The sequence below is a fragment of the Molothrus ater genome, chromosome 23, assembly GCF_012460135.2.
Source record: "Molothrus ater isolate BHLD 08-10-18 breed brown headed cowbird chromosome 23, BPBGC_Mater_1.1, whole genome shotgun sequence".
In the NCBI taxonomy this organism is placed as follows: domain Eukaryota; kingdom Metazoa; phylum Chordata; class Aves; order Passeriformes; family Icteridae; genus Molothrus; species Molothrus ater.
This window is the reverse complement of record NC_050500.2, coordinates 7,105,618-7,120,880: the sequence shown is the minus strand read 5'-3', so window position 1 is coordinate 7,120,880 and position 15,263 is coordinate 7,105,618. Positions and strand designations below refer to the sequence as shown.

Sequence of the window (15,263 nt, the reverse complement as noted above, 5' to 3'; positions counted from 1 at the left end):
CTGTGAAGTTGTCAGCTCAATTATCCTGCTTTTGATTGTTTAAAAAGCATCTGAACTTCTGGGATTCGTTCCAAACCCTTTGAGGTTCTCCCATGGCTCATAGCAGCAATCTCTCCTGCCTCTGTCTCTGAAGTGGGGACGTCTGTGAGAGGGAGCTGTGCTCAAGGGGAGGCACATGCCAGCCTGTGCCAGGTTTCTGGCCCTGCAGGGCTGAGTCTGTACCTGGTGGAGCAGGAGTGGTCCCGCAGCAGCTCCAGAACCTTCCCAGTGTTGCTGATGGCCCCGGCTGTCAGCACAAAGAGCAGCCGGGGGTGGCCCCTGTGGATGGGCTGGCGGAGGAGCCACTTCAGGGGGGACAGGAGGTTGATGCTGCCCATATCAGCCCGGATCCTCCTGATGCTCTGGCAGGCAATGAGCAGGCTCTCCTGCTCAAAGGAACAGTGGAATTGTCAGCGCCAGCACCCTTTGAGCACCAAGGAGAGCCATGGGAGAGGCTGAGGGAGTTGAGGCTGCTAATCCTGGTGAAGGGAAGGCTTTGGAGAGACCTTAAAGCCCCTTCCAGTGCATAAAGGGGCTCCAAGAGAGCTGGAGAAGCACTTTGGACAAGGACCTGGAGTAACAGGATAAGGGGGAATAGCTTTAAGCTGAAGAAGGGTAGGGTTAGATTTGGTATTATAAGGAAATTATTTACTATAAGGGTGGTGAGGCCCTGGCACAGGTTGCCCAGAGAAGCTGTGGCTGCCCCTGGATCCCTGGAAGTGTCCAAAGCCAGGCTGGATGGGGCTGGGAGCACCCATATATAGTGGAAGGTGTCCCTGCCTGTGGCATATAAGGTCCCTCCCCACACAAACCAGTCTGTGATTCTGTGAACTGTGGGCTCACTCACCTCACAGTAGGCCTGGCTGACAGGAAAGAGGGTCTTGAAGGTGGATCCAAACCCAATGATATTGAAGAGACACGCTGGCATCAGGCTCTTGAGAATGACCAACAGGGCATCCTGAGGGGCAGAAAGCAAACAGACATGAGGACACTTGGATCCTCCCTGGCTGCCCCAACTTCACCAGTAAAAGCTCTGCCCAGAGCCATCCCATCTTATTGCCACTTTCACCTGACAACGAACCAACTGCTTCTTTCCCATGCCTCCATATGACCCAGCTCTTTTCAAAGTCCCTTGATGATATTTGGGATGTGAAGCAGTGAGGAAAATGGGGAGTCTTTGGAAAAAAAAGACAACAAAGAACTGAACAATTTTTTCTGTTTGTTTTTAAGGGATTCAATTTGTGCTGGCAACACAGTGCTGCAGCACAGAGCTGGTGGGTGAGAAGCAGAGTGTGAAATTGAGAAGTGCGACACGCAATGCATCTCAATGCCTAAACTTGCAGAAAATAAACAAACAGCTTAAAGTTACACAAAAGGAAAAGCCTCCCCCATCCCCAATTCTCTTGTATTCATAGCTGGCTTCAATTAAAATAACTGGGAGACAACAGATTTAAGCTATTTTCTTTACCAGAGGTGGTTATCTAATGTGCCTATTCCTGGGCTTTACATAAGGCAAGAGCAACTTGAATTGTCACAGTGGTATTGTGGACAAGTCCAGGACAGAGCTTGTGATCACAGGAACTGGGCAAGAGCTGCTTAAGGAGCTCTTGAACTTGTAGGAGCAATTATGTGGCAGGAGAGGAGACCCATTTAAAGCAAAGTGTTTATTTAAAGCAAAATGTAAAGCAAAGTGTTCAGGAGCAGCTCAGTTCTATTTAAATGCTGATCAAGGCAGACTCCTGCCAGTCTGCCGAGGGCAGCAGAAACCCTCTAGCCAGCCCCTGGAGGAGCTGCCAAGGTCAAACGAGGAAGAATAGCCTCCTTGAGTTGTCCTACCAGTGGCAAAGACCAAGTGACCACAGAGGGACACAGCGAACTCCCTGCCTGGGTCCAGTAGGGATCCCAAAAGCTCCTCCTTACAGGCTCCCAAAGCCTGTAAGACTCAGCAAAAACTCAGAGCTGGAGCACTGAAAATCAGTGGAATAATGTACAAGAACAGGGCTGCCCTTTAACAGGCTCTGGAGTACTTGAATCCAAGCTGTTATCTCAAACCTACGAGGATATATTTATACCACTGCTCCCAGATGGCTCCCGGGATGCTGGCTCTTCCAGATCTCAGTGCTGACATCCCATCTTGGAACTCATTACAAGGGAAAAAATACAAATTTCCAAATATTTCTCTTAAAGCACTTCCCAAAATGGGCAACCGATGCCTGCTTGCTATTTCAGCAAGCAGAAAGATTTATTGCTTCTTATGGTAAATATTGATCTTGATCCTGTTGCACTCCATAGCTTTATGGCAACTCAATAAGGAGGGATGTTTGCTTCTAGAAAAGTCAATTCCCAGTTATTAGCGCAGTTTTGCCAGCGAGCACCATCACAGCCTGGCTCTTCTCCCTGGCTGCATCAGGGTGGGAAAGGAACTGGCTGCAGGAAATTTAAATCCCTGAATTTTCCACTCCAGCTGCTTTGGACGGGTGCCCTCCTGCTCTGCACAGGCCCTTCCACCCCATCCCTGAGTGCATCCTGAGGCTGCACAGCTCCAAGACCTGTCATGCCATGCATCCAGCCAGCTGAGGATGATGCAGAAGGTTCCACCAGCCAAAACCCACCCAAACCCTCTCAGAACAGCTCCTGCTGTGAGGTCCCTGGTGTCTGCAAGTGACAAACAAGGACAGGACACTCAAAAGAGGGACAGTGAGTTTCTCCCTTGAGGTATCTCCTCCAAAATCTCCCACAAAATATTTTTTCCTGAAGGTGAACAGTCTTTTTCCTGTTTCTACAGCCCTCCTGAGATGGGGTTTCCATTTCAGGACCAATCAGAGAAGGGCTCTGATCCTGCAGGTCCCCATCCCCAGGGGACAATCCAGCCTCCACAGAGGCTGCAGAGACTGTGGTGCCCAAACCCAGCCATGCTATGAGTTGGAATGCAAAAATCCACGCTGGGAGAAGATTCTCAGACTCCTAAAGATGCTGGGGGAAGGGGTTACAAGCCCAGAGATATCCTGTTCCCCCTGGGAACAGCCTCCCTATCCCAGGGGATGTGCTGCAGCCATCTGCAGGCTCCCCAGCATCCCAATCCTTGTTGCTGAAGGTGTCTGTCCTTCTTCAGCAGTTCCCATGGAAACTGGAGACAGATGGGAAAAGAGATGTGCTAGAAGATGGACAAGTTCAGGAGTGGGTCTGTGGGAACCTCATGAGGTTCAGCAGACCAAGTGCAGGGTCCTGCACCAGGGCTGGCTCTGGGTAAGAGCCACATCTGACAGGGGAACCTCAGACCCACAAAATATCCTGACAATGCTATTTTGTATTCAGAGCTCTCAGCTATACAACTCCCATAACTATTCACCAGGCTGCTGGTGGCATTTGTGCTTGAAAAGGGATGTCTCATATTTAAATCATTTCTGTGGGTTCACAGAGATGCCCATCAGCAAAACCTCTCCTAATGCATGGTCAGCACCTTACTCCCCTTGGAGCTCCCTGGAGGTTTCCTTCTAGGCAGCCATCACCCAAAGCCCTTCTGAATACAGGGAGAACTGGAAAAAGGATGCACAAAACATGCCAGCAAGAGAGGGAAAGAAGTAATGTTGTATTTTATGTGCTGATAGGAAGAGCAGAAGAGAACAGGGGAGAGTCACCTTTGTTGCAGGTACCAAAGGAGCGCCATTGTTGAGATGACTAAAATACAGCCTATAATTACCCCCCATGCCCTGATAATGAACAGTTATGCTCTCAGCACCCCCACTGCTCTCTCTCATTCATCCCTGCTGACAGGCAGGTGCTTCTCCTCCTGCAGGTACCTTGGCATGGCTGATGCTCACACCACTCATGCTCCTGCTGCGGTCTACCAGGAAGATGAACTCGCCCTGGGCTTTCTGGAGGCCTGGCTGCACAGTCCTCAAGTCAGGGCAGAAGTTGAGCATGATGACAGGGTGGTGGGGGATGTCCTTGTTCAGCCTCTTCCTGATGATTTCCATCTGAAAGAAAGCAGGAGATAGCTCCAGAGGTTGATTTTGAGAGGTTGATTTCTCCACCCCATTTCAATTCAAGAGGAATCAGAGCAGGGCTCAAAATGCAAGTGCATGGCTTTTGTGGGCCAGAATCTGCTTGTTCAGAGGTGACAACACCAGGGTGGGCCAATATCCAGGTGTCCTATTCTGTCCATACCCACAGTATTCACCATCCCTGCAAGTGTCCAAGGCCAGGCTGGACAGGGCTTGGAACAAGCTGGGGTAGTGAAAGGTGTCCCTGCCCATGGGAGGGGTGGGAGCTTTAAGGTCCTCTCCACCAATCCATTCTGGGATTATATGGAGCAACTGCACACTCAGATAAAAGCCTGGAGAAGAAATCAAAAGACCTCACCCTACCCAGCACCTTGCAAATCTGATTCTCCAAACATTTCATTAGATCCTTCCCGAAAACCTGGTTCATTAGCACAGCTTAGCATCCCACCGAGGCACACCAGAGGTTTTCTCCGTGGTCACTCACTAATGAAGTGTGAGATGCAGCCCTTGATCTGCTGCATTCAGCACTCCAATTCATTCCTGCCGCCTCTGGTTTGCTGCTTTTTCTGCCCATTTCTTTTATCACTTTTCTTTGTAGGGATTGAAAGGCTTTGGAAAGCTGAACCGTTTGCTCCGGCCGTGGCTCGATAGGAACCTGCATGATCTCTGCACTGCACACAGCTCCAATGGCTCTCCACATTTTCTCTCCTTCTATTTCAAGTATTCATTACAAATGGGATAAAATAAAACTGGTGAAAAACCTCTTGTGATGGGTTTATAATGTGTTATTACGTGTGTATCAAGCAGTAACAGGGTTCATGGCCTCAGCTGCTTTGGAGGGAGCTCCAGGACCCCACATCAGCCCAGTCGTGGCCTTTCATCCCTGGGTCTGAGTGTGGAGAAAACTCCTCAACAGCAGCTCGATCCTCAGGGGCTTTGTTTGCCTCTTTTCTCCTCTTTCTGGCTGCTTTTCTCGTTGGTTTCACAGGGACTAAACCAGACCCCAGATAACTGGGCTTGTTTTCTCCAGCCATGAGTCACATTCCTCAGTTTATGAGCTGACAACCAACCTTTGTTTTCTAAAACTCACTAACTCCCTGTGGCTCAACACACACACACACAAGCTCTGCTTTCAGCTCCACTGCCTGAGCACAGCTTCTCTGACCCAGTGAAAAGACAGGTCCCACTCAGAGGAATAAGCCAAGCTCCCACTCATCCTCCTACCTTTCCCTTCTATGCTATGGGGCATAAATTAATCAGCTGCTGAGAAATCAAAGGCTTTTTCCATTTCCATTTCCCTTCAGCCATATGACATTATTTTCTTTCACAACTTTTCCAGTTTATCGCATTCCAGACTAGAGTGGTCCTAGCTGCTTCTGTACAAATACTGAATCGTGGCCCTGGACCTATCACAGAACTCTCTGGAATGCTCTTGGGTATCCATGACATAAATTTCCTGTGTGATCAGGATGAGCCCATACTTTGGGATTTCTCACTGACTGGAGGGAATTTTAGAGGCAAATCTTCAGTAAACAGCTTCAGTGGACCTGCTACAGGTCAGCCAGAAAACATCTCCTCACCTCCCTTTCGTTCCCCTTCACCCATTATCCAATTACAGTAAACTAATCAGATTTTGTTGAATAAAGTTGATTCCAGTGTGCATCCATCCCCACCAACCTGCAGCTGACAGCATCCAAGCCTTTTGCATAACAAACAGAGGGAGGAGAATTACTTATAATTTACTGCTGAAATTTCTGGGCTAATTTAATTTAAGCCAAGAAGTGGCCAATGTCCTGCTCTGAGCAGCAGCAATTCCAGCCCATCATCTACCCTAGGTATTCCAGGCATTTTCTCTGCTCCCTGCAGTTGTTTCCCAGTCCTCCTGGGGCACAGGTGGCTTTCCTGCAGGGAAATGTCTCCAGAATGATCCCCCCTTAGATAATTTGACATGCTAAATGTGCAGAAATAATTAGGGAGCCATCCGAGGCGTAGCGTGGGAGTTTCATCTCGTTCCACCTGCCACACGCTGAACACAATTAGAGGAGATGCCTGCAGAGTCCCAGCCCTGCCAGAGAGAGCGGAGGGCAAAGGGAAGGGAGGAGAGGAGGGTTGACAAGTCTCTGGTGAAAGGAGAAATCTTAGCAGCACGGGGAGACACCCCTGCAGCAGGTCAGGGATGTCTGCCAGAGGGACCCAGGATCAGACACCCAGAGAAGGAGTTTAGGGGGAAATGAGCATCTCTGGGCACACAGGAGAGCCCTGGCTGTGTAAAACAGGAGCTGACACTGTCAGCCCCAGCTGTGGCCACACAAGCACGACCTGTCCCTTAGGGGAAGATGCCCACCCTGGAAATCCAGAGGGCTCTGAGCTGTCTGCTGCTCTCTGCTGATCCCAGACACACCAAAGAGTTGGGCTGTCACTCATTCCTTCAGAACTGCTGGAAGACAAGGCACAAATCCCAGCACAGATATTTTTCTCTTTGCTGCTCAGCAGAACAAAGAGAAGTCTCTCCTACCTTGTCTTCTGTTCAGCTCATTATTCTCAGGAAGATCACTTCTTTCTCTCTGACAGCTACCCAGAAACAGTAAACATTTACCAAGCAATTAAAAGAATATTTTATTCTATGTCATTGCAATAATTATAATACCCTTAATACTATCACAATGCACCTCTCTAATTATGCTATGCTAGACTAGCACTAATTATACACACAATAACCATCTCAGAGCTCCTTCCCCTCTCAGTTTATCAGCAGCACTGCTGAATTTCCCCCTCTTCCTCGACACAAGCCCCTCTCTGAGGGAGGATGCTGCAGGTCTCATTGGGACAGTGTAATATCTGATGCTGGAAACATGGAATAATCTTCTAGCTCAGCTCCAGTCCATGGAAAGCCTCAGCTAACACCTGCAGCTTGTGTTTCTCACCTTTTTCTTGGCTCTGGGGTCTTTCTTAGTGCCTTTAATGAAGTCGTTCTTCCCCTTCAGGTGTCGTTCGTACTCTGCAGGGGTCATGTCACCCTCTTCCATTAAGACGTGGGGCATGTGGGGCTCTGTAAATGCAGAGAATTGTGTGAAGAACAGCTGTGGTTACACTTTGAGTCTGGCAGAGATGCAGGCACCCTTGGCTGGGAAAACAGCAGTACCTGTGAGCTTGGAGAGCTCAGAAAACCCTGAGAGAGGCCAGGGTTACCTCCTGGGAAGCCTAACCTTGACAGTATTTGCAAAACCAGCGCTAATCCAGCTGTCTCCAGAGCTACAGATGAAGATCCCAGGAAGAGGCAAGACCAGCAGAGGGGAAGCAGAGCCCACCTACCACTTGGATGGATCAGGATCTCCACGGGTCTGTCGAAGGTGTGCTTGTTGGCCAGCGTGATCACGATGCTCTTGGCAGAGCGAGCCGAGGGGTCGGCGTCTGCTCGGATCTCGTGTGTGGGGCTCTCAACTCCTGCAGGGAAAACGAGGTGCCAGTAGGGATTGAGGGTGGGGGACACCAGGGAGAAGGGATGACAAGGCAGTAGAGGACAGGAACCCACGTTAGCATCAATCCTGTACTGGTAAATCCACCCCAGCACAGTTAAGTTGCCAACACAGATTTACATTGAGGAGGAGTAATAAAGCCTCTCTGATTTGGCCTTATCATAAAGCAGAGCAATAGGGCTCAGGAGCTCAGTCCCTGGGTAGGGACCAGGTGCCCGAAGCTGGCTCGCTCATGCCAATGCCACAGGGCTGCCATCTAGCAAGCATGGTGATTATCAGCTCTATAGTGACTGCAAGCTCTCAGGATTTCAGCTTTGCTTGCTTGGTAGTGGTGCCCCGGGCTTGAGGCTGCAGCAGACGGAGAGAGAGGAGAAGGAGAAGGCGCAGGCTGTTCCACGGAGATGGCTTTATTTGGGGAGGTCTGTGCAGGGTCTCTGCTCTTCTTCTTTCTCCCCTAATGGGGTACAGTATGCTTCTTTTATAGGGTTGGAAAGGATCCAAGCTTGACCAATGGTAAGGGGTTAACATGACATTGCCTTATAGGGATACAGAGATAGGTTAAGGGCAGAGGACAGGGAAACAGGTATTTTCTTTTGCTGTTTCAGCATTCCTATTGTTCATATCCTCCATGGTGCTTTTCCTAAATCTATGGGGTTTACTACAGAGGAGGGGGAGTGTGGACATTGCCTTGGGGAGGTGATAATCAGCCTTGTGCAGCAGGACAGCCCCAGTGCTCCTACCTGCCAGCAAACACGGCCCCCGGATCTCCAGGTGGAAGCTGAATTCATACTCAAAGGGGTTGGTGGTCTCACTGTCCAGCAGCTGAGTCAGGCAGAACCTGCTCCCTTGCTCCGGGCTCCCCAATCCACAGGGGTGCTTGTCCCTGATGGTGAGATAAATCCAAATAAACCCTGTCAACATGTTCTATGCCCCCAGGAACTGCAGGTCTGCCAGAGGTAAAGCCTGCAGCCACTCTCCAGCCTCCTGCAGCTCCTGCTCATTCAGCCCTGCATTCTCCAGGATCAATCCCAGACAGAGCCCACCCCATGGTTTTCCATACATTTGGAGCTGGTGGCTGGAAAAGCTGCTGGCATTCTCCAAGCTGGGCTGGGGAACCCTGGGGACACACACAGCTGGCAGAAGGACCCTCACCACCCCGCTGGGCAGTGTCTGCAGCTCAGAAGAGGTGCTGATGAAGATGGAGACACTTTCCAGGGGAGGAATCATGCCCAGGTTGGCCACAAAAACAATCCTCTCCAGGTCCTCATCCATCATAAGCCTTCCTGCACAGAGATTGGACCATGCCAGGTATTGCAACCATGAAAAATGCTCCTTTCCAGGCCTCTCACAACCCCCAGCCCTGGATCAAACACCCAAAGCTGCCACCACTGCACACATCAGCTTTCTCTAAAGAGCCCCAGCTTCTGCATCACTCCTTTGGCTGCCCAGAAGCAGCAGTGCTTTCCAAGATGGATAAGACTGACACTTTTGGCACAAGCACCAGAACCGCTCAGCTTCCCAAAAGGAGCCCCCTTGGTGCAGCAGCATACACCAGCCAGCCACCCCCATCACCTCCCCACTCCCCTTCCCCTCCTTTTCTTCCTAAAACACCCTCAGCCCCCTCACCACATCCATCACCAGCTCTTCCTGGGGGGAGGCTGCAGCTGTTGAAGTAGGTGTCATCCATCTTGGCTTTGTCTTTGATCTGCACAGTCACGGTGCGCCGGGACATGGCCGCCTCGAAGCCCACGACAGTTGTGCCCTCGTCCAAGGGGTACACAAAGAGACCTGCCAGCCAGGAAGGGTGTCAGCAACACCCACCTCTTTCCTGGACCCACCAGCCAGGTCCCTCTTGGCACTTCCCAAGTGGGAAAAAAATCCCACTTGTGGGATTTTTCACACCTAAAAAGTTGTAGAGTTGGACACAATACATTTGGTTGTGCTTCCCACCAGCATCTAAAGGTGGAAGGCATGCACAGAAACCCAGCACTGCCATATCCTGACTTTAAAGTTCCCATTCCAAGCTTCACTCCTTAAAACTTGCCTTCCAAAGCCTGGGGGTCTGGGTTGTGGTAGGTGAGCAGGGCTGTCATCCCAAAGGCATAGCCACTGACACAGGATGTCACCTCGGAGGCAATGAGGGGCAGCCGGGAGAGGGTCACACGGTCAATCAGCCCTGGCATCTTCCTGGGGGTCTCTGGGTGATGTGGGGAGCTGGAGAGAGAAAGGTGAGAATGGCTGTGGAGCCCTGAGTGCCCACAATGTTTGCATGGCTCTGCCACCTCATTCTGAAGCCATGAGGACAGAAAGGTGAGTGACCTGGGACAGGATGAGACCTGGGTTTGATGATTGCAGTGACAGGGGATGGGGATGAAGCAAGACCCCCATGTGAAGACAAGGCAAACCCTTGCCCCAAATCTCCATTGGCACAAGGGAGAAGGTTCAGATGAAACCTCCCTAGCTGGGGACACAGCCCTGGAGGTGCATAGTCCCCACCTCCCACACTGCTGGAGTCTGAGCAGAACAAGTTAACATCTTTTTCTGTCCCTCTTTCTCCTCATTATCCTCCAAACCAACAACTTTCTCCAGGATAAGACAATGATCATGAGAGTTTTCCTTTCTGGGGAAGGAAGAGTAGGCAGGCAGAGCCATCCATGCTCCTGCCCTCCCATGCCCTTGCCCATCCTCATCCTTGCTGATTACAGGGAAGTGCCATTGCTCTGCTGTCCTGCATCTCCAGATCCTTCCTGCACAGGCTGACTCATCCCTCCATGTGCTCAGCCGACACATTCAGATGCAAAGTGACTCCTTATGCCAATTACATTCCAACCCTTTTCCCTAAGCAGGTTTTCCTCCATTACAGCTCCTCTCCCCCAGGCCTCAGGGTTTTAAAGGAGACTTTTCAGGTGGATTTTAGGGCCCCATCCCGCTCCCCCAGGGAACTGGGAGAAGTTGCTAGGCAGCAGTTCTCCCTGGCTGGCTCTGCAATGCTTTATGCAGTGATTTACGAGGCCCAGGAGAAGCCAGCAGCACTGAAATGCATCAGTTTCTCATTCTTGCGTTATTAAAACCCACCTTTATATGCAAATGCCACAGAAGACATCAAGGCCCCGAGCTCGATGAGTGCTTGGGGCAGGAAAACGGCGTTGAGAAAGGACAAAGGGAGAGCAAGAAGGACTGTCCAGGATGGGGGAGAGCAGCCAGGGAAACTGAGCACAGGAAACAGCAGAGAAGATGATGATGATGGAGGGCAGTAATCCCAAGGCACGCCCCTGGATCCCAGCCAAAACCCTTAAATTCCCGATTTAATCCACCCCTCCTTCCAGCACAAACGCTGCTCATGCCAGGAGCTGCCCAGGGAGGTTGGGGATGCATCCATGGGGATGCAGTCCCCACAGTCAGGAGATGGAGTCCCAGCTGAGCCAGGGGAGGCCATCCCAACCAGGATGCTCCAAGCTGTGCCAACAGGGCCTGGGAAGGCAGGAGCTGGCAAGGGTTCACCTGCCACAGGAGAAATAGTGAAGGTCCCCTCAGTTCAGTATGTGGCAGAGGCCATCAAGGTACAGGGAAGTGATTAAATGCCAGGTGGGAGAGGAAGGAGGGAGAATTATTTTACCTTAGGGAAGAAATAATAAGGGGAAAAAGCTCTCTAACAGCTTGGCACAACAGGAATTCATTATGGGACTGCCAGAGGGGTGAATTTGGGCTCCAGGAGCGTGACTTCAGCTTGGAACTGGGGACTTAGTACAGAGCCACGGGTGAGATCCAAGCCCCTCACATCTCCTGCACCCATGGAACACTGGGGACATAGCTCCCATGGGAACCACTTGCCAGCAGGGATCTCTGCATCACCTGGGATAGAACAAGCACTAAGGGACCCTTGGTGAGATGCAGAGCCCTGTGCCATGTCCTGTTTAATCCAGCCAGGAAAGTTGCACCTCTCCTGCAGCTCTGAGGTGGCTCAGAGGAGCCTGGCACCAGCTCTCACTGGTGCGCCAGCCGAAAAATCGGCCCCACAAGGACAGGGAGGGCTCAGAGGGCTCTTCCCAGCAAAAACCCTTCGATAGGGGACGCTGCCAGCAGAGCCGTGGGGCTGCTCCACACAGCTTGTGTCACCAACGCCATCAAGTGACTGCAGCATGGAAAGGGAGAGCAGCAGAAAGGCTGGAGTGAGGGAGAGCAGTGGGAAGGCTGGAATCTCTCCCCTGTGCCAGCCAGGAGCTCAGCACTGGCCCCTTGCCTGCTCCCCATCCTGCCTTTGCTGCTCTGGGATGTGCACTCAGTCTCCATTCAGGCCATGGGGCCTGCACTCTCAGGTTGGGACCTGGCAGGACCCTGCATCCCAAAAAAATTACAAACAGTAGGATCCTGCATCCCAAAAAAAATTACCAACAGCTTAACGCTGCACAGAGTACTCCTAGACACACCCAGTCCACAGCGTGTCCCCTCACTGCCACCAAACATGTCCTGCCTCCCACACACAGCAGGCACAGGGCCATCCCACAGACCTGGCCAGGTGCCTCCCAACCTTGCACTGCATCTGGCATCCCAGGAGAAAGGGAAACCACTGAGGGTTAATAGCTTCAGCCCTCAAAATACACCTGTAATCCCATCAACTGGGGAGCACCTCAGGGCTGGGGACAGACATTGTCCCTTGGCCAGCTGTGCTCTGGACCAGGCTGCTACTGGATCAATTTTTCCCCCCCCCCCTCTTCTTTTCCATGACAATCCACTGCTCTTCCTGCCCATGGAGGGGAGGGAGACACGGAAGTGTGATCACCACACTGCAGGCAATACCCTTGGCCAGACCCTCTGCCCGACTGATGGGGAAGGAGCTGATGCTGCTGCTGCTGAGACGTCCCTGTGATGTGCAGGGAGCACAGGGCTGCGAGCCAAAGCACGGGCTCCAGCCTCTCACAGGGCTGCAGCGTCTGTCCCAGCACTCCCAAGAGGCTGGGGCTGGATTTTATGGGATGGGAAAAGGTGTTAATGTGCCTGGAAAGTGGGGGTGGTGCCTGAAGCACTGCTTGGAGCTTCCTGGGTGTCCGTCTGTGTCTCTAAGCACTGATGTGCCCTCAAAAAATCTGTCTGAGCACGTGGAGTAAAGACAGGAGCAGAGTAATGCTCCTCTGAGGTGAATTTTCATGCACTGAAAAGGAAAAGAGAGCAAAACTGTGAGCACACAGCCTGGTTTCTGGCAGGACCCGACTCCCAGGAGTGGGCTGGGGTCCCAGCTGTACCACACCACAGGATCTGTGGCATCCACAGCCGACAACAGGATAGGGAGAGTCAAAGCAGGTGCTGGGATAAAACCCGACGCAGCTCCACCCAGCTCTGCTGCCTGAAGGGCAGAAATCAGTGGCAGCCCGGCTGCTTCTGCCCCCCAGGACAGAAAGGCTGCCGTGTCAAGCCCAGCCCCGGTGTGACACCTTGCATCAGACGCATTTTTGAGCAGCTGAATCACTGCCCCGCCCTGCTGTAACCCCTGACCGGCCACAAGCTCGTTCCCTTGGAGATCTCGCCTCCAGGTCCGAGCTAGACCTGGGGCACATCCCCACTGCTCAGAGGACGCCTGCTTTTCTGCAGCTGGGTAAAATATTCCTTCCACGTCGTCTGTCTCAATCAACACTGACATCCAGTGGCTCGCCGGGATGACGACAGCCGGAGCGCCCTGTGGAGATGTACAGGTGGACAGAGCTGGCCAAGGATGCCTGTTGCACCACAGCCTCCCATCAGCATTCCTGCACAATCTCCACCGGGAAAAAAACACCCCCACTGTTTGCAAATCCAGGACAGGAGAAGCCTTGCACTTCCCAAACTGTCAGAGCTCTCAAGTAGACTCACCCTTGGGAATTCTCCCTGGTTTTCAGGGGCAGCAAGGCTCAGGGAGCTGGCGAGGGACCCCTGACTTCACCTACCCAATCCACATCACTGCAGGTCATGACTAAGACATGCAGCAGGCCTCCAGCTGCTTTCCCCCAAAGCACAAGGCTCAAACCTGGCCAGGAAACTGGGATCAACCCCCTAAATATCTCTAGGAAGAGGAGGAAATGGGGTTTGAAAGAGCACCCATAGCACTGTCCTGTCTGGAAGAGCCCTGGATCCACCATGGCAGATCTGTGAGATACTCTCAGCAAAGGCTACAGGAGCTGTTCTCCCATCTCCAGCCTCCCCTTGCCTCAAACTGCAAGCAGAATATCCCATTTAATGGAAAACCAGGAAAACAGCCACTGCAGGCCCCAAAGGGGGACAACAAGAGCCCCCACTGCTACAGCAGTGACAAGGATTGCTGGCCCCAAGGACACCCTGAGGCCTCAGATATGGAAACTGGGGAAAGGCTGGGAAGCAACTTCTCCTGCCAGGACCCAGTGGAAGCAGCCAGGTGCCCCTTCCCGAGGTGACACAGTGCCAGGCTGGGCCATGACTGACAGCCCAGGCAGAGACAGACTTTGGGGACTGTCAGCCATAACTCTGGCAAGTGTCTTGCACCACCAGTCTGGCCCCAAACTTGGGTGTCACAAACCTGGATCCCTGTCCCAAGCCCCTTCCTAGAGCTGTTAATCACACATTTCTGACACAGGGGTTAGTTAACCCCCACATTGCCAGGCTCACAGCTTGGGGGAAGACCCCTGGGCTGAGCCAGAGGGGAGTCAGACACCCCTTAGCTAGGCTAAACCTACCAGGCAGCCTGCTTCCCGCTTGGGGTGCATCCAGATGCAAGGCACACACAGGGCCCCCAGGAGCAGCACAGCCCTTCTCCATCCACCCCTGCCCTGCCCTGCCCTGCCCCAGCCAGTGTGGTGGATTCCAGCCAGGTCTCAGTGTTTTGACCCTTTCTGGGGGCATCAGCCCCCCTCACCCTGCCAAGGTCACTCCTCCTTCCCCCAACAGTGTGTCCACAGATGGGTTATCCCACTTGGCTGCCCAGGACAGCAACAGCCCATCACCCCCAGCATCATCCCCCCGTCCATCCCTGTCCTCTGCCTGCACGGAGATGGACACAGTCACTACTAAAGTCTGTACAATTTTTGGGGAGGGATGGGATGTTCCAGGACTCACCATCCAGCTGGGAAAAAGCAAGGCTGGGAAGCAGCAGCTTGCAAAGTGTGGGCTTGTGCCTGCACAAATATTATGACAGGGATCTCTTCAGTGAGCAGCTTTGTGCTGGGATCGTGCACAGCCTTGGGAAGTGACACACACACACACCCCTCACACCCACCCCTGCGGAGCTAAAAAGGTGCAGGAGCAACTGGAGAGTAGCCACTGCTTTTCTTACCTTTCCTGGGAGAGAGGAGGAGAAGGAAGAAAGGGATGGGGGGGTTGGAGCAACTTCACCCACTCTTCCAGCCCCTCTGCGGCTGGGCTGGGGAGGGCAGGAGGGGCAGGAGGAATCCCGAAGGCGACAGGCACGGCTGCGGAGCGCTGTCTCTGGAAGACAGGGAGAGAGGGAGATGAGGAGAGAGGGAAAGGGAGGGAGAGAGGGAGAGGAGCAAGCGCCGGGGCTTGGGGTGGGGGAGCGCTGCACCACCAACCACCTCAGCAACCGGTGGCTTCACCCCCCGGACCCTCCCCACCGGGCAGCGGGGCAGGGGGAACCCGGGGAGGCCGGGGGGTCCCGGGGGGAGCGAGGAGGGGTCTTACCGAACGGGCTGCAGCAACATGTGCCCCGGCGGGGAGGCTCTGCCCGCAGCCGGGAGGGGGTCTGGCTCCCCTGGGATGGGGGGCTTCTGCATCCCCAGGGTGG

At 52.9% G+C, this 15,263-nt stretch overlaps 1 protein-coding gene across 1 annotated transcript in view; it reads right to left on the bottom strand.

The window, feature by feature from the left end:
- VWA5B1 (von Willebrand factor A domain containing 5B1) overlaps positions 1-15,263 on the bottom strand; it is a 29,788-nt gene extending 14,525 nt beyond the window's left edge. Inside the window, exons 1-11 of the mRNA XM_036396417.2 lie at positions 15,161-15,263; positions 14,796-14,947; positions 9,564-9,733; positions 9,146-9,307; positions 8,580-8,802; positions 8,260-8,402; positions 7,356-7,487; positions 6,968-7,092; positions 3,840-4,016; positions 887-997; positions 223-425 (exon numbers count right to left, since the gene is read on the bottom strand). Coding sequence (XP_036252310.1) covers positions 223-425; positions 887-997; positions 3,840-4,016; positions 6,968-7,092; positions 7,356-7,487; positions 8,260-8,402; positions 8,580-8,802; positions 9,146-9,307; positions 9,564-9,702 — 1,415 coding nt within the window. The 5' untranslated portion in view covers positions 9,703-9,733; positions 14,796-14,947; positions 15,161-15,263. The remainder of the gene's footprint in view (positions 1-222; positions 426-886; positions 998-3,839; positions 4,017-6,967; positions 7,093-7,355; positions 7,488-8,259; positions 8,403-8,579; positions 8,803-9,145; positions 9,308-9,563; positions 9,734-14,795; positions 14,948-15,160) is intronic.